Source organism: Tupaia chinensis, unplaced genomic scaffold (assembly GCF_000334495.1).
Source record: "Tupaia chinensis unplaced genomic scaffold, TupChi_1.0 Scaffold142808_1, whole genome shotgun sequence".
Taxonomy (NCBI): Eukaryota; Metazoa; Chordata; class Mammalia; order Scandentia; family Tupaiidae; genus Tupaia; species Tupaia belangeri.
In genome coordinates, this window is record NW_006202654.1 from 393,298 (window position 1) to 412,745 (window position 19,448).

General features: G+C 40.8%; 1 protein-coding gene across 1 annotated transcript in view; it reads right to left on the bottom strand.

Annotated features, from left to right (window-relative positions):
* Positions 1–19,448, bottom strand: part of ARHGAP6 (Rho GTPase activating protein 6) — a 286,203-nt gene that overhangs the window by 82,756 nt on the left and 183,999 nt on the right. Inside the window, 1 exon segment of the mRNA XM_027766368.1 lies at positions 8,634–8,793. Within this exon segment, the coding sequence (XP_027622169.1) occupies positions 8,634–8,793 (160 nt within the window).

Sequence of the window (19,448 nt, forward strand, 5' to 3'; positions counted from 1 at the left end):
GGTGGAGAGGTGTTTTGTTATAGGGCACGTGCGCTCGCCAGAAAGAGAGACAGAGACAGAAAGCGAGATATTACTCCCCCGGGGGGATGGCCATACCACAATCCCTGTTCCTCCATTCTCCTCTTGGGATATTGGGCACACACATACATACACGTGACCGGTGTGAGTTTAAGCCACTAGTCCGGGATTCAAACTGTGGTTGGAGTCCAGTGATGCAGTCATTATGCCACCTGCTGTGTTCCCATGGCTGGGTCTTAATAAAACTTTACTTACAAAAACAGGCAGTGGGCAAGATTTGGCCTGTGGACTGTGGCTTGGCCACTCCTATCCTAAATAAAGACTCCTAAACTACTCCTCCAGAGCTTTTCATTTGGAAAAATTTTATAAGTATTCCATTCATTGAAATTTTAGATAATCTTGAGGGCTTGATTGCAAATAATCTATAAAGCCTGATTAGTTAAAAAAAAAAAAAGTGCTCAGGCCAGCGGGGGCTGGGGCTGGTGAAGGCACTGGACTCCCACATGTCTGACCATGGTTCGAGTCCAGAACCTGGCGGCTTGAAAATCATGCTGGGTGCTTGTGCATGTGTGCCCAAAATCCTAGGAGGAGAATAGAGAAAGAGGGACTATGGTGGGGCCATCTCCCCTGGGGGGAAGTGATTTTATCACTTTTCCGTTATCTGTCTCTCTTCAGCCAACACGCACATCCTATGCCAAAAACCTAAAGAAAAAATTAAAAAGCACTCAACATTTAATTTCAATTAATTTTTATTTTCCTTTGTTTTGCCTATGGGGAAACGAAGAAAAAAGCAAAAATGGAAGCTCCTATTGGTATTTCAGAGATGGGACTTTTTTTTGTAATTATCAAGTTTACTTTGGGCCAGAATCCAAACAGAGAGAATAGAGCAATCTTGAGATCTCTGAAGGGTGCCAGAATGTTTCAGAAACTGCTATGACAAAAGATGCCAAAGGCTTGTGCAATAGTGGCTGTTTCTCCAACAAAGATATATAAATATGCATAAATGTGACCAGTAGAGACGTGAAAGTGGGCCGCAAACTACATTGTCTGAGAGTATGACAGAAGTCATTTGTGAACACCAAGCCATAAAACACATGGCTTAAAGAAAGCCTAGGAAAGTAAATAAAGTTTAAACACTGAAAAAAAAAAAAAGGAAATAATTGCAGAACTGCTGGGCACCAGCATGGAATTGTACAGAAACACACATTTAAGGACTGCACAGGGTCAAAGCCCTGGGGAGTTAAAGAGAGTATACAAAGAATCTGCAGGAAAATTCTCTGTCCTTGCTCATCTATATCAGAGTAGGTAGATCAGGCAGCTTCTATCCATAAGGGTCACTAAAGATAAAACTTGGACAGATCATATTAACTCCTATGTTCAAATATAACTGTTGTATTTCTGTTTTCTCTATCAACTGCCTAGGAACTTCTTGAGGACATAGACTACTTTTGACATGGTGTTGCAGTTTCCACTGCAGCTAGGACTTAAAGCCCCACATATCTATTTCTTCTGGGATATATTCCAAAATGGTATTGTAAGAGAGAGCGACTGTGCAGTGAAGCAAGGTAGGAAGCCCTTTGATGTCACTCCTACAGTTTGATTCCAGATAGAGAAGGCACTACATGCTTAGGGTTTGATTCTAGCTTTAGGTTCATTTCCATAGGCCTACAAGAACAGAATGCCCCATCTACCTTACCAAGATTTTACTGAGAGCCACAGCAAAGAACAACTGGAAGTTTTCCATACTGATATTTTTGTCATTTTTCTCCTAGACTTCCTATTTTCCATTCCATCTGCCTTCCAAGACCATGTTATCAAAGTGTGGGTCATAACTTATTAGTGAACCAAAAAAATTTAGTGGGTCATGACAAACATATTTTAGAAAATCAAATAGAATCAAAAGAAGAGGATAGAAGGAGAAAGTATAGATAGAGAATATCAAAGTGTCTTTCTGATAAATAAAAGCTATTTCGGTTCATGTGTTCCCTGGACTGAGATGTACAATATATTTCTCACTGCAGGTTGTGGACAAAAATTCTGAAACCAGGCCAGTAGATAGCATGGAGGTTAAGGTCCTGGATCCCACATGGCTGGCTATGTGATTCAAGTCCCAGACCCAGCAGCTTGAAAATTACACTGGGCGCATGTGCGTGTGTGCCCAAAATCCTGAGAGGAGAATGGAGGAGAAGGGATTGTCGTATGACCATCCTCCCTGGGAGTGGGGGGATCTCACTTTCCCTGCCTCTTTGTATTTCTCTGTCCCTGGGAAGCAAATACACCCCATAGCAAAAACGTTTTAAAAATTCTGAAACCATTATGTCATCTACTGGAAAAAGGCATAGAAAGCAACAATAGACAGTGTGGGAGGAGGGTGGGAGATGGCAGAGGGTGGGAGATGGCAGAGGGTGAGAGATAGGGAATCAAGGATGGGAAAAAAGGCAAAATATACAGGAAACAAGAAATGGGAAATTATTTGTTTACAATAATGCATGTTGATGTGCTTGATTGAGCCAATATACAGTGTATTCTGGATAGAAAAATCTCATTTTGTATGCTGTAATGATGTACAGTGAATGAATGTAAATTTTAAAAACATTTAAAAATATGAAAGCTACTGTTGTAAGATACATAACCTTCAGTCTGTGGTGCATCCTCAGAATGGGTTTCAAACAAAATATATTTCTTCTCTTAAATGAAATAATACGATAAATGGTTTTGATAGTGAGACTGGTGGGCAACAGGGAGCTTTGTTTCCCCCTCCCCCTAAACAAAGGACTAGATTTTGTGGTTGAAGATTACTCTGGTGGTTTTGGGGGTGAGGGACAGAATGGGGGGAGAAGTCCTGAATTCAGGAAAGTAGGTAGGAGTCTAATGATGAGACATAATGATGGAGCAACCTAGGGCAGAGGGCAGATACAAGACAAAGTGATATAGTGATGATGATAGCAGTGATGGTGATAGATAACTTTTATGGAAAGTGTATAAGATGTGGAAACCAGCAGTTAGCGTAATGGCTATGTCGCTGGACTCCCACGTAGTCGACCACGGTTTGCGTCCCAGATCCGGTGGCTTAAAACTCATGCCGGGCGCGTGTGCGTGTGTGCCCAAGATCCCGAGAAGAGAATGGAGAAGAAGGGATTGCAGCGTGACCATCCCCCCTGGGGGGTGATTTCTCATTTTCTGTCTCTATGTCTCTCTCTGTCTGTCTGGCAAGTGCATGCGCCCTATAGTGAAAACCTCTCCAAAAAAAGAAAAAGAAAAAAAAGAAAGAAAGAAAGTGTATAAGATGTCAGAAAATGTTTTAAGTTCATGCTTATTTATTTACACTTCACAGTTACACTATAAGACCATCAATCAAAGTTGGAAACTGAGCGTGGTGTGAAGCGGTAGGGAGGAGCTGAAGCCATTTCAAAATCATTATTGGAGATAATGGAATAAATGTGAGAGAAGTAACTGGTGCTCTTTGGAGAGAGAGGGAAGAGTGAATGGAACTCAGTTTTGTTTTTGAGAGACTTTTGCTACATGATTTGTTGAGGGTTCTAAGATCACTGGTCTGATTTTTCCTTGATCATTCCTAACAGCATTCCTACTTATAGGGGAGTTTGTGGATTCTACCCCAGGTTTCAAGTTCATTTTTACTTTTACAGAAAAAGCTTTGATGCACACTTATAGCACATTCTTCAACTGGGCATTGCCACCGAGGAAAACATAGGAATAGCACAGTGACATTTTCTGTCTAGGGTTGTTACATAAACACTTAAGCTCAATTTCCTTCCTCACCAGGTTCTGCATATTTTCTAAATCAACATTTAAATCACAAACTGAAGACAGTTGCAGAGTTGGCCTACCAAGAATATAATTTTCTTTATTTCATTGAGTTGTTTACTTGGGCTTTACATTGCCTAATGGGTAATGATGAGGGACCACTTTATAATCAAGCCATATAATTGAGCAATTTTGAGGCATCAGGGTCCTCTTTTATTTTAATGTTGCCCACATTTTCTTAAGCCATCAGTTATTCCTCATTCCATGGTATTGTTTTCAAAATACATAAGCAAAGCCTTTCTCAATTATGATATCAGAAATTAACTAAAGCAAAAGGGAAAAAAATTTTCTTAAAAAGCTCAAAGAAAACATGAGTAAGCATTTCTCTCATATGGAACCATAAGGCTTTTAAACACTCATTTGCAATATGATGATGTTAAGCCATATTGCCTACACTAACGTGCCATACTGACTGCAACAGAAATCAGTTGCTTCTTTTCATTTTACTTTAGGCGAAGTGTCAACAAGTTCTTCCTGTAAAGGGCCAGATAGCACACTTTTGAGACACTGTCACGACTATTCAAGTCTGATGTAGCGTGAAAGCAGCCATAGACAACACGTAAATGAATAAGCATGGCTGTGTTCCATACACTGTCCCACCATCTCCTATCTCACCTACATCTGGGCCATGCAACTGATGTCCACCTACCTTTATAGTTCCAGAGAAAGTCAACCCTCCATGTGCTCTGGACCTTACTCCTGTGGTCCACTTCAGAAAACCAACCCAGTAATTCTCCACCCGCATCCTCAAGTCTTCTCTATGGTGAATCCTGGCAGCCAGTGATTGAATCACTTATCTGAACCCTGGAAGCACCGGTCTCACACAAGGAGAAGGTTCTCCAAATATATACCCCCAAATAAGTCCCTACAATCATCCTAAAGTGACAGAGGACAGAAATGTGAGCTGGAGTATGTGTCCATTGCCATTGGACCCACCATCTCAGTAGACTTGATATTGTCCCCTTAGGTTCTAGGCCCTGGCTGCTGTATGAGTGGACTTCAAAATGTCTGTGGAAAAATGGAATTAAAGTATGAGTTCGTATACAAAAGTAAATGAAATCCAGATACAGTTTTTCTTTCTATAAGGTGCATTTTCCATGAATTTTTGAAAGCCCCTTGTATTTATTTTCTTGGGAAAATTGTGCACAGTGAATCTGACACTCTTTGGAATCTCCTCTTGGGGGTCTTCAGGAGGACCAAGTGGCCACACTCAGATGAAAGCTGCTATCACAAGCAGTTGACACTGCACACATCTTCAGAGGATCTCAGTAAATAATTTGATGTCTACAATAATCTGCCCAAGGAAAGAGCTTCAGAAACCCTCATATGTTTTTTTTCCTAATGAGCCACAAAAATTCCTTTTCTTGTTCATAAATGAGAAAATTACTTATAAATGGTTAGTTCCCATTTCACTGAAAATATTAAACTATTCCCCATGGCCTGGCAATATCTTTGAACATTTCTATGGTAAAATCTTTCCCTGTATATGCTGGGAACCACACACGATCTCAGAAATAAGCAATGAAGATAGTGCCTCCAGCAGACAAATTTCATTCAAGTGTCTGTTTGTTAAAGGTCATTTATTTAGTGGGCTCTTCAAAGAGTAGGGACAAAGAGAAACATCAAATTAACTGGGTTTATTGTTTCTTTTTCTATGCAGAAGCTTTTTAGTCTGACACAGTCCCACTTGTCTATTTTTGGGGTTATTGCCTGTACTTTGGAGGTCTCATTTAAGAAGTCTTTGCCTATTCCAAGTCTCTAGGAGTTTCTCCTGTGTTTTCTCCCAGCAGTTTTATAGTTTGAAGTTTTACATTCTCATCTTTGATACATTTTGAGTTGATCTTTGTTAATAGTGAGCAATAAGGATCCAAGTTCATTTTTCTGTAGGTGGATATCCAGTTTTTCCAGCACCATTTGCTGAAGAGATTTTTATTTTCCCCACTGGATTGTCTTGTAATCTTTGTCAAAACTCAGTTGGCTATATGTTTTGGGGTTTATTTCTGGGTTCTCTATTCTGTTCCATTGGTCTACATGCCTGTTTTTGTGTCAGTGCTATGCTGTTTTGATTATAACAGCTTTGTAATATATTTTGAGATCAGGAAGGGAGATGCCTCCTACTTTATTCTTCTTGCATTGTAGTGGGGAGCAGGAAGAGGGGAATTAGGAGAAGAAAGAACATTTAACAGACACAAAAATGAAAAGATAACTATTGATAATGTCTTGGGCTAGACTAATATGTAATACATTCATGCTGAGAAAAATCAGTATGTATGCTATACGGGTGTACAGTAATTAAATGTAAAAAAATAATTAAATTTAAAAAATACAAGTTAACTGGGTTTAAAAGCAAAGCTACAAAGAATATCCGTTCCCTGGGACCAGCAGTTAGCTGAACTCCCATATAGTTGACCGTGGTTCGAGTTCTGGACCCGGTGGCTTAAACTCACACCGGGCGCATGTGCGTGCGTGCGTGCGTGCGTGCGTGCCCAAGATCCTGAGAGGAGAATGGAGGAGAAGGGATTGTGGCATGGCTATCCCCCCTGGGGGGTGATTTCTCGCTTTCTATCTCTCTGTCTCTCTCTGTCTTTCTGGCAAGCACACATGCCCTATAGCAAAAACCTCTCCAAAAAAAAAAAAATACAGGTTTTAAAAACTTTTCAACCTCATTTCATTATTCTCTCCACTACAAACTGAATTTGCCAACATTTCCATTTTTCTAGGAATATAAAGAATGTCTGTGTTCATTAAAATGAGAGTAGTCTCAGGTCCGCCATGGGCCTCCTTGTGAGTGAAGTGGGAGAACAGGCCTCATCTCACCCTACAACCAAACCAAGACCAGGTAAGGCAGGAGGGCCTCTCCTAGGTGGATCAGAGACATTGCCTGACAGTCACTAGTTCTCATTTCTTATAATTACCCAAGTAATCTTCTTACCTGAGTTGAGGGTCTTAGTAGGGGATTAGTGTCAGCAGATGTAATGGGGTGGGGATTTTCTTTTTCTCCTGTAATGAACTGGTTGTGGCTGGGGGGGGGGAGGGGGCCAAAGGAGCAAGACCTGTATCTGTGAAGTGGGCGTGTCTCACCAGACTCTGGGCCTTACCTACCTCTCCATTCTGAAGCCTTTCATAACCTCCAACAGACTCTCAGATTCTAGCTTCAAAAATAAATGTGGCCCTAAGACTCACCAGTCAAAGAAAAAGACTGTGTGGTCAGTGTTTCCATGCTTAAGAAATGAACCTCCAACTCCGACTGCAAAGGTGAGTTGCCTGAGTTTCCATGTGTGGGGAGTGATAAGCCCATTCTCAAATCCTGGTCTTTAGACTCCCATGCCAGTGCTCTTCCCCTGAGGCACAGCTGGACCATGGTGACAGAATGAGAGCATATGTTCTTGTGTAAAGTAATGTTGCTCAACCTCGGCCACTGGGTACTTGGGACCTGACAGTGCTTACTGAGGGCACCCCATGCATGATAAGATGTTTACCAACCTCCCTGTCCTCTTCCTGCTAAATTCCAAGAATATCTTTCTCCCGAGATGTGACAACTCAAATTGTAGCCAAACATTTGCAGATGTCCCCTGGGGATGAGGGGACAGAATCTCCCTGGTTGAAAACCATGCATCTATATGTATATGTGTATATGTATCTATGCACATGTGTGTATGTGTCTGTATATATATAATATGAATTATTTTATGAATAAATATTCTTGGAGCATCTGCTCAACCTCCTCCAAAAGAAAACCAAGAAGAAGAGAAGTGCTGCAGGCAATGAAATGCTCCAAGGTGATCTGCAAGCTTCTATAAGCTTTGTATCTTCTTCAGCTTGCCTTTAAGTTACAGGCACACTGGCCAATGCTGCTTTGTAGGGAAGACTTCCTCTATTTGTACAACCACGTAGTTCCTCATTCTCCTTAAATTATCTTTCTGCCACATACTAATACAAATGATGAAGTGTCGGGGCCAGCAGTTGACGTAAAAGCTATGTTGCTGGACTCCCATGTAGTTTGAGTCCCGGACCCAGTGGCTTAAACTCATGCCAGGCGCATGTGTGTGCGTGCCCGAGAGGAAAATGGAAGAGAGGGGATTACGGCATAGCCATCCCCCCCGGGGGGGCAATTTCTCGCTTTCTGTCTCTCTGTCACTGTCTCTCTGGTGAGCACACACGCCCTATAGCAAAAAACCTCTCCAAAAAAATTATGAAGTGTCTTTTTAGATAATAGCAAACATTCAGATTAAAGGACTCCAAGTGCCTGGTTTGCATCTTTTCCAGAATCAGGATCTGTGTAAAGACATCAGCCAGTCAGGTGGATGCTGGCTGTGGCATCAAGGTGGTGAACAGTAACAGACAAGCCCGGGAAAGACTGGATCACAAACTGAGTTACCTTCACACTAGAAGCCTTGATTCTGAGTTTGTGCAAGGTCAAATGATGAGGCTACCGATGGTTCAAATGACAAGTTTAATGGATTCTTTTTCAAACCGTTATTTTTAACTTGAGATAGACACAGATTTTCTAACCCTTTAGGTTGATCTTTCAGTTTTTCTGAAGCCATGTAAACATGGCTTTCCCTTTTAATACCGAGTTGACTTTCTCTTTAAATAAATGTTAGCTGACATGCAAATTGTCCTGCCTGAACATGTCTTTCAAAATGGACACTAATGCCAGCCAATGACCAAGCAGCCCTAGTTTCCTTCCTGTGCGAACATGAGATGTGAGGAGAGCGGGTATTTATGGCTCTGAAAGTGTAGATGTTCATCTCCCAGTATCCCCAGCAGAGAGGCAGACACGGCCTTACCTTTGGGAATGGTGATCTGACAGCTCAGGTCACAGTCCTGTTGCAGTTGATAGAAAGCCACTTCTTGCAGCCGGGCCCGCTCTAGCTCTGAGAGGCTCTGGATAGGGACTGACCTCAGCCTCACACTGCGGCCTGACATGCTGTTCCAGGTGAAATCACCCTGTAGACCAAGGGAAAACACGCCCAGAGTTACACAGATCACTTGCTTCTCACATGCCTCATCCTCTCAGCCAGTATGAAAGGCAAGCAAACTTCACCTCCAGATTGCAAAACTGGCTCTCTCTCCCCCAGTCGAATCCTCTCTTAGTTTACTGTGGATACTCTCAGTCAGTTGCACAAGTTACAATCGCGAGTATCTGCTGGGTCACGTGATGTTGCACACAGAGCCAAAAAAAACTATGTGGAAAGATGCTACGAGGGTCCCACTTCCTTCCTTTTATGGGAACACATGGGAACTTTTGGGTTTTGTATCTCAGTAACAGGAAAAACAGCGTTGCTAATTGCCACCATGCACACTAGACATACGGGGCAAACGTTCATTAAAAGTCTGTGACTGTGCCAATAACCTTATGAGCTAGTTAACATTTTGACCCTATCTTATATAATATTTAATAATAACAGCATACAATAACATAATCTAGTCTAATTATTATTAATAACAATTTAGTATGTCATAAAGCATGGATCTATGATACATTATCATAATATATTATAGTAATATACAGTATATATAAATATGATAATTCAATGTAGATTATGAAAATGAGGTTTTGGGAGGTTGTTTTTGCCCAAATCATAAAGCTTTTAAAATTTGGAATTAGGACTCAAGCTAAAAATGTATGGCTTTAAACTCTAAGCTAAAATTATAACCAGTGAGTTTCTTTTTGTAGCCCTCACATGAGTTATTTTGATCTGAACAAGTACAAGAGATAGGATCAATAAGAACTACATGTATTCATAGAGACAACTGATGTTAAAATACTCCACATGAGAGAGCTGAAGCCAAGACCCCCACAATCCTGAGTGCACATGCATGCGCACATGCATACACGACTGCCTACTGAGGGAGAATGGCTCTACCTTCAATGCCTACAGTGAGAAAGCACTGGCCTATGAAATAGCATTTCATAATCCTCTGAAACCCACTGTTGCCTTACTGAAGACGACTTCCTGTAAATCACAATTATCAGCCACAATGCTGCAAATGTGAAGAGGCAACTACTGTTTGCTCCACACTCAAGAGAAGGAAAGTTCCAGGGAAAGGTGAGGTGCTGGCCCGCACAGGCTGCCGGAGGCTCACTGTTATGAACAGAACACTTACAGAATCCCTTAAGACTTCACTGTCTTCAAGAAGTCACTTGCTTAAGGAAGGGCAGAAAGACTAGCCCCATTAACTATTTAGACACTTTTGTTCCATACTGATGGCAAATTCCTGTCTATAGCTAAAGGAAGTGATAGTTCTTTGTTTGTTTATCTTGACATGAATTCATAACCAAGAGACAATGAGAAAGACTACTGCACCTTGGGAGCTCAGGGAAGATGATGGAAGGAGTCTGGGAAGAGGAGTGAGTGAGCAGATCTGGACAGAGTGGGCAGGCTGCAGTCACTCTTAGTGAACTGAAGAAAATTCTTCCACGGCCAGTGTATTTTGGACTTCTTTCTTTTTTTTCCCTTCTTCCTTCCTTTCTTTCTTTTCTTTCTTTCTTTCTTTCTTTTTTTTTTTTTTTTTGAATAACTGTACTAAGCACAAATTTAAATAGTTGGGAATTGTCCCTCACTCACACCTTCTAAGCTTAGGGTAGTACATGATCATACACTATCACTGAACTGCTTTCTTTCTCCCAGTGGAAAGTCCCAGATGAGTTTTTGACTTCTAGATACAAAGCTTAGGCACCTAAGGGAGCTGATTGCTATTAGCAATGTCAAAATTGAATTATGTACCTGTTCTTTAAAAGCATTTAAAAATGTGCCCCCCAGTGGGCTGAATAAACTATAGCTGGGGTTTGGCAATCTTTTTCTATAAAGAGCCACATGGTAAATAGTTCAGGCTTTGTGGGTCATGTGGTCTCTGTTACAAATACTCAACTCTGCCTTCATGGTGCAAAAGCAGCCATAACTAATTTATAAATGAATGTGTTCCTATTGCAATATAACTGTGTTTACAAAAAAAAAAAAGGTGGCAGGCTGGCTTTGACTGGTGAGCTCTGAACAATAGCTTATGACTAAAAAAGCCAATTCCTAGAGAGAACATTTTGTTTTTATTTACTATGGCCTCTGGTTAATTAATTCAAATAATATTTGATGAGCATTTCTAACATGCTTGTCATTGTAATAGGCTTGGGATTATTAAGATGACAACACAGTCCTTATTCTCAAAAACATAACCTTCAGGGAGAAGAACATGAACAATCCATAAAATACAGAGATTATGATACTAGAAATAAGTACCAAACACAATGGGTGTCTAAGAGAAAAGACTTTGTTATCTGTCTGAGAAATCAAGAAGGATTTACAGAGAAGGTAGTGTTTCAATGGAGATTTGGAAGTTAAGTAAGAAGGGTAAAGGTTTGCCCAGAAAAAATGCAACTTTGGAGAAAACAGTGGGTGCCAATGCAAATGAGTTTAAGGGAACAGTCTTGTTCAGGAAATCACAAGGCTGGAAGCAGGGAAATAGCAAGAAGGTAAGCCAAGCAGAATTCAGGGCCAGACCCTCTAGGGCCTTCTCTGTAAGCAATGCAAAGGGAATTTGATTTTCCTTTGTAGGAATGTTGGTCATTGTGGACTCTTGGGTACTATAAAAACATGATCAGATATATATATAAGAATGATGACCAGAAAAAATTTCTTAAGGAATTGAAGAAGAGAGCAAGTCAAAGATGCAAAGATGCTGAGCATTTTTTTTTAATAGGCTTTTTGTCTGTTCATACGTCTTCCTTGCAGAGTTGTCTGTTCAGTTCATTGACCCATTTTGGATTGTTTTATTTACTTTTGTGGGTAAGCTGTTTAACTGAAAGATTGGAAGGTATATAAGTAGAAAAAACAATTGTGATACTAGAGACAGTGTGGGAGGGGGTGGGTAATGGGGGAAGGGAGGGGATTGAGGGGAAGCAAAATATTTAATGAACACAACAATGGAAAATTATCTGTTGATGATAAATGTATACACTGATATCTTTTATTTTTTAAAGGGAGGTTTTTGCTGTAGGGTGTATGCGCACGTTGGAGAGACAGAGAGAGACGGAGAGACAGAAAGCAGAAAATCACCTCCAAGGGGATGGCCACACTACAATCCCTTCTCCTCTAGTCTCTTCTTGAGGTTTGGGGCATGCACGCACATGCACCCAGCGTGAGTTTTAAGCCACTGGGTCCAGGACTTGGAACTGTGGTTGACTACATGGGAATACGGTAGTGTAACCATTACACCATCTGCTGGTCCCTACAGTGATATCTTTGACTGGGATAATACACGGTGTATTCATGGCTGTGAAAAATAAATTTTAAAATAAATTAAATAAGAAATACATACATGTATATATTTTCATATGTATATGTATATATATAAAGACTCTAATTTGAGAAGAAATGCTGGGCTAAGTATGAAGCTGATTCAAATTTAAGCAGATATAGGAGACACTTAGAACCACAAAGATGCTTGAAGGAAAACCAGATATAGCGGAAGCAGGGAAAGAATAATCTAGGATGATGGTTGAATTTCTAGCCTGAACAACTAACTAGGCTGATGGTAGCACTAATCACCAAGATGCAGAAGAATAGAAAGAAATTAGGTTGAGGTGAGGGGAGAAGGGAGATGCTCAAATTTTGGACAGGGTGAAACTAATACTTTATCTTGAAAATCTAGAATTGAAACACATTCCTAAATTTGCCAAAGCAAAACCTGTTCATTTACATTTTTCTATAGCCTTCATTTTGTTTTCCCAATTAAAACAGCTCTAACACAATCAAGTAATATATGGTTTTTGGAACTGTTCACAAATCACTGCACTTAGCATAACAGAAAGTGAAGTGTGATGCTTCCAATTTCAATCGGTCTGTTACATATTGTAGCCTGTGATTTTTAACATCTTAATTTGTCAACTTCTTCGGTATATTTGGAATTATTAGTTAAAACAGAAAATATCTGGGGTCATTTGTTATGGCAGCCCCAGCTGATCAAGACAATGTCCATATTTTTTTCAAGTTCACTGACTGATTCTCTCCTGCAGCTGGGAATCACTAAGTCCAAGGCTCGATCAGATTGGGGTTTAAGTCTATGCCCCATTATTCAGTTCGATTGCAGTAAGCCTTCACTCCCTAGAAATTTCAAGACATTCTTTATCATCAAAGAAAGATGCAAATCCATGATGGGAAATAAAGCCATTTCTATAATAGTTATAACAATGAAGGTGTTATTTTTGAAACAAAATTTGAGCTCTTAAGACACCTGAGAGCATGATCTTGCTTTCCCTTACTGAACAAATGAGTAACACCATAATCCTTATTTTTTCACTCAATAAAGAAACTGACTTAAACCAGACACCCTCAGAAACTAAAGTACACACTCTCAGCCACTACCATATCCTGGCTGGCACTTATGAGCTCGAGAGATGCCCTTCTGCATGCATTTTGTTCTGCAGACGTAGAGAGAAGGAAAGGATGGAAAAAAGAGTGGATAGAAGGCATGGTGGGCGGAATAACATCCCTGACCTTCAAAGAAGTCCACGCTCCAATCCCAGGAACCTGTAAAGATGTTATTTGACATGGCAAAAAGGACTTTGTAAATGTGATTAAATTAAGGTTTAGGATGGGGAGATGATGCTGAAATATTCAGGTGATTCCAATGTTATAATAAAGATCTTATCAAGAGGGAGGAAGAAGTGTGGCACAGAAAGGGAAATATGACAGTTAAAGCAGAGGAGAGAGAGAGAGAGAGAGAGAGAGAGGGAGGGAGGAGGGGGAAGATGCTGAGCTGCTGGCTTTGAAGGTGGAGAAAGGAGCCATTATGCAGGTGGCTTCTAAAAGCTGGAAAAGGCAAAGAACAGATTCTATTCTAAAGCCTCCTATAGGAACATGACCTTTGATCTTAGCCCAGTGAGACTCACATCAGACTTCTGACCCTACTCCTACCCACTGAGCTGTAAAACACTAAATCTGTGTTGTTTTAAGTTTGTGGTAATTTGTTATAGTAGCAACAGGAAACACACAAGAGTAGGAACATTAGAAAAGATGGTTGGTGGGGTGATGGAGACTGAGGTCAGAGATGAGGGCACAATACCCAGATACCTATGGGTGGAATCAGCAATGCCGATTCCACATGGGAAGGGCCCAGGTTCAAGTCCAGAGACCTTCCGGTACACACTGGGCATGTGCAAGCATGACTGTGATCCGGGCTGGCTGAGGCTAGATCACAGCATGAAGAACCTGTTGGGGTGCCCCCCCCCCCACACCATCCTCTCTCTCATGGAAGATATAAAATTTTAAAAAGTTAAATGTAACAAAGAGGTAGGTCTTCACCTCCCATCAGAACCATATCTCCCTACTTCGGGCTAAGGTGCTGCTTCATACTGCAGGCACCACCAATAACAATTAGAGCTGGAGAGAGGTCTCAAGACTGGAATTCTAAAAGCTCTATTCCCACACAATGGAATTACGGAAAATTATACATAGTAAATATTTTAGGCTTTGTGGGCTATATGGTCTCTGCCACAACTACTCAACTCTGCCACTAGAGTGCCAAAACAGCCATGACCATACATAAGCAAAAGTTCCAATAAATCTTGATTTATAGATGTTAAAATACAAATTTCATGTAATTTTACATGCCACAGAAAGTTATTCTGACTTTTTTTCAACCATTAAAAAAACGTAAAAATCATTCTTAGCTTGCAGGTTGAACAAAAACTGTAGTTTGCTGGCTCTGACTGAGAGAGATTTAAGGTCATTGGCACATTGTATGTATTAAGATAGCATCTACTACCATGTGGCAGAGCCCCCACCCTAGGGCCCTGCATCCTTATCTACATCAGCTGGATTCAGGAAGGCAAGAACTGGTCCAGCTTATTCGCCATGGTGCACCCAGTGTCTAAGGCAATACCTGGCACTTAACTGTCACTGAATATGTATTTATCAATCTAGGAACTAATAAACTAGGTACATCATGAGTTAAATAAGAAATTAGAAACCTAGCCAACCCACATAATATTGTATGCATCTGGGAAAATGTATTCTGGATTTAAATAAACCCATAAGGAAAAGTCTTTTGAAATAGCCCACTGACAAGTCAAAGAAAAAGCCAGTGCGCAAAGTTAGGAAATAAATGAAATGATATGTGACCCAAGGGAGAGTGAATATAGAACACCCACACCCACTCATCAGACTCACAGAAGCAGAAAGACATGAATACAAAGGTCCATGTCGCCCTGTGACTCTCAAGACACGGGCCATGAAGTAACAAACGAGCACCTAGGAAAAGCGCCAAAGCCCAGCACGGCTTAGAATGTAGGGACAACCATGACAGATTTCTCCTATGTTTTTCTATGCAAAAATGCGTCATGAGTTTCCCAACTACCCAATATTTCTGGCTGTTCTTCAACTCTTGAATGTGTGTTCCAGGACAGCATTTTTCCTTGGTGACTGTTTATCTCATAAATGGATGACTCATTTTAAGGTTCTCTGAATCCAGTCTTTCGAGTGGTCATCATAGGATATATTTTTTCTTTAAGGATTGAAAATGGATGATTTCAAATTTGTTTCAATTTTATAAATATAGGTGAAATTGAAACTGCGTCAGTGTTTCTAGATAGGCAAAAGGTCTTGACAGTCATTAAAAAAAATCCATTCATTCCGGCGTACTAGTGACAGCACTAACAAAGGGTAGAAGTATGATAAAAGGATTAGGGTTCTCAGGATGTGTGGGGAAACGTTGCTCCCCAGGGGCCATTTGACAGTGTCCGGAGACATTTTTGGTTGGTTAAACTGGGGAAGAGTATTATTTGCAAGTAGAGGGTGGAGGCCAGGGATGCTGCTAACTATCGTACAGTGTAAAGGACAGTCCCCCAAACCAAGAATGATCAGGCCTCAATGTCAATAGTGCAGAGGTTGTGAAACCCTAGCATAGCAAAAAGTAGGTCTGCAGTTAGTGCTGGATTACAGAGATCCCTTTACGATGATGGCATCGGACTATATTAACAATTGCTTATACATTTTATTATCATCAAAGGTATGTACTATTGGGTTGGTACTATTTTTTCTACACAAAAATGTGTCATGACTTTACCAGAGTCCTCATTTATGGTATGCATTATTATGTATATTATTCTGCTTATTATATAGAAAAAGAGAATCACAGGTCTTATTTTAAACTAGGATTAAGCAGCACAAACACTACAAGCCAATTTAAAAAAGTGAACAAACAAAAAGTCCCAGTACAATAGAATCTTGATTAACTGGAGAACAACTTGACAAATGTGCTAACTAAAGAGATTTCCTTCCCACCAGAAGTACATGCCTCCACACACAGATTAAAAAAAAAAAAAGCAAAACCAACAATCTGACATCTATCATTTATTCAGATAGTTTTTTTGTTTTTGTCCAATTTAAAGAAGTGAACAAACAAAAAGTCCCAGTACAATAGAATCTTGATTAACTGGAGAACAACTTGACAAATGTGCTAACTAAAGAGATTTCCTTCCCACCAGAAGTACATGCCTCCACACACAGATTAAAAAAAAAAAAAGCAAAACCAACAATCTGACATCTATCATTTATTCAGATAGTTTTTTTGTTTTTGTTTTTTAGCTAAATTGCATCTTTACAAACAGACTTGATTTTCCCATGAAATAAAATTGATTAAAATAATTCTGGTTTTGGTTGAACCACAGTGTTTTCTTATGTCCTTGGGGGCTAGTCCCTAATTGCATCATCTCTTTAGCCTCAGCCAACTGTAAACTCTGCAGGGCCAAGGGAGCCCCAAGGGGTGATGCAGTGTTACTCAAATGTTGTCTGCAGACCCAGGGCTTCAGTCACCTGGGCAGATGATCACTGTTGAACACGGAGGTTCCTGGGCTCTAAGACCCATTTGGGGATTCGGAGTTACAAGGAATAGGACCCAAGAATTTCCATGGCAAACCAACATTCCCAAGTGATCCTTGTTTTTGCACAATAGAAACTGAGACCCACTTCCCAAAGACTCGGGTTTGAATAGAAGTGAGTACTTTGGCAAGATTTGGACTATCTCTGTGCCTCAGTTTCCTCAACAATAAGACAAGCAAAGAATAACACTTAACTCTCAGGTTGGTAGAGATCACTTAAGACATGCAAATGAATTTTTTCGTAGAGGACTTATTAGCAACTGGCAAGCCCTGAATAAATGGTAATATAAAAACTTTTTAGTGAGGGTTGTGTGTAGTGTTTTAGACAGGGTCTTACTGTGTTGCAACCATTGTGCCTCAACCTCCTGAGTACCTGGGCTGACAGGCATGCACCAAGGTGCCTGGGCTTGAATAAGTGGTTATCTAAATCATAATTAACCAGAAACTTCACCCCTCTAAAACTGCCTCCCTTTCTTGAACCTGACAGTTTTAGTGACTGCCAGGAACTCTTAAGAAACATATGTTGGGAACCAGCAGTTAGTGTAATGGCTATGTCGCTGGACTCCCACGTAGTCGACCGCGGTTCGTGCCCCGGACCCGGTGGCTTAAAACTCACGCCGGGCGCGTGTGCGTGCGTGCCCAAGATCCCAAGAGGAGAATGGAGGAGAAGGGATTGCGGCGTGACCATCCCCCCTGGGGGGTGATTTCTCGCTTTCTGTCTCTATGTCTCTCTCTGTCTAGTGAGCGCACGCGCCCTACAGTGAAAATCTCTCCAAAAAAAAAAAAAGAAACATATGTTGAATTCATGAATAAGTGGTTCTACTATGTATAAGACACTTTTTCTAGGTGCCAGCTGGATTGTAGTTCCATATGATAAGGAGGAGAAGAAAAGACCAGGTAGCTAAGTTAGGGCCTGAAAAAGGCATGTCATTTGGATAAATCACGCTGGGGGCTGAATTTCTTTTGTTTGCTGATATGGCCAGCTGTCATATAATTAGTAAAGGCCAAGGTTCCTAGATAATCACCATGTGCTGCTGAAGCATGATACAAGCATAGCTCTCATACCCCTGGTGAGACTCTTACAAAAGGGTATTCCTTTATGATCTCAATAGAATGATGTTTGCTAATTTCTCCTCTCTTTTCTTTGGCCACTCCTCATCTGATCTTTCTCTAAGATTAAATACTTCCACACTGTATGTAATTTTTATGTTTATTTATCTATTCTGGTCTCTCTTTAAAAGTTTATTTACTCATTTCTCCCCTGAGAGAGAGACTGAGATATAGCACCCCCAGCAGGGTCCTGATGTTGAGATCCACACCCAGCTTCAACTAGCCTTGTCTGAATCATGGGCTCAGGCGTGCCCAGCATATTCAGGGAGGTCTCCCGTTGTGAACTGATAACCTTCCCATGTGGGTCTGCCTCCCAGAACATCACATTTTCTTGGTGACCAGCTATTGGATTGGACCCTTAGTCTGCTTCTTAGTAAGTAGGAATTTTAGAAAATTCTGGACAGTTGGTAGGGATTGTAGTCCATCTTTGCCTTTTGCCTTGCTCTATTAGCTATTTATTGCTACAGGAAGGGTGCAGTAGCATGATGGAAACCCCTGGCTCACTCATTTCACAAATAATTGGTGAACACCTTACACAGGCCAGGCACTCCTCTAGGTCCTTAGAATTTAATAATGAGCAAAACAAGGAGCCCTGCCCACATGGAGCTTCCAGGTCAGTGGAGGAAAACAGAAAAAAAAAAAAAACATATCTAATAAAGGAGTAAATTACACAGCAAGTTACAAGCTCTGAAAAAGGTAGTGCAGGGTGAGAGGAATCAGGAGTGCTGGGAGGGCTGCCAGGGCAGCATCAGGGAAGACATAATATTTGAGTCAACCCTTAAGGAGGTGAGGGAATGAGCCAGATGGGTTTCAGGAGACCGGCAGCCCAGGCAGAGACTAATTGACAAAGGGGAAGAATGGGGTAGTGGCAAGCTGGGCTGCCCAGGTTTGAAAGCCAGTTCTGCAACCTACCAGCCATTGGCTTTTTAGCAAACTGTCTACACTCTCTATGCCTTGCTTTCTTCATCTATGAGATGGGGATGATGGTAAGGATTTTGCTTATACAAGGTGCCTAGCCAAGGATCAGTAAAGTACTTGTAAGTCAAATCCTGCCCAGGGATTGTTTTTGTAAATCACATTTTATTGGAGCACAGCCACAGTCACTCATTCAGGTATTGCCCATGCCAGTTTTCATGCTACAATGGTAGAACTGAGTAGTTGCAACAGATTCTGCCTGGCCTGCAAAGCTGAACACATTTACTGTTTGGTTCTGTACCGAAAAAGTGTGCTGACTCCTGGACTAGACTGAAAGTAGAGGCACATCTACGATCAGAATTTGCCTTTTGGATCAACATTGTCTTCTTCTCCTAAGATTTTATTTATCTAGGAAACATCCCAAGAGCCTGTAAAGACACCATACAACATAGCAATTATTTGGGATACTGGCAAGTATGTAAATACTAGGGTAAAATAGAAATGGCTCTCTGCAAATAGTCTATTCATCTGGATTATTGATCAATGAAAGAAGTAAAAATAAAAAACTGTTGAACCCAGTGTTGTACTAATGTCATCTAAAAAAACAAATGTCACTTACATCTTGTTTCCAGTGGAAAGGACCTTTTTCATGGTTAGCATTGAGGGGATGCAACTACATACTGGAAGTCCCTAAGGACAAAAA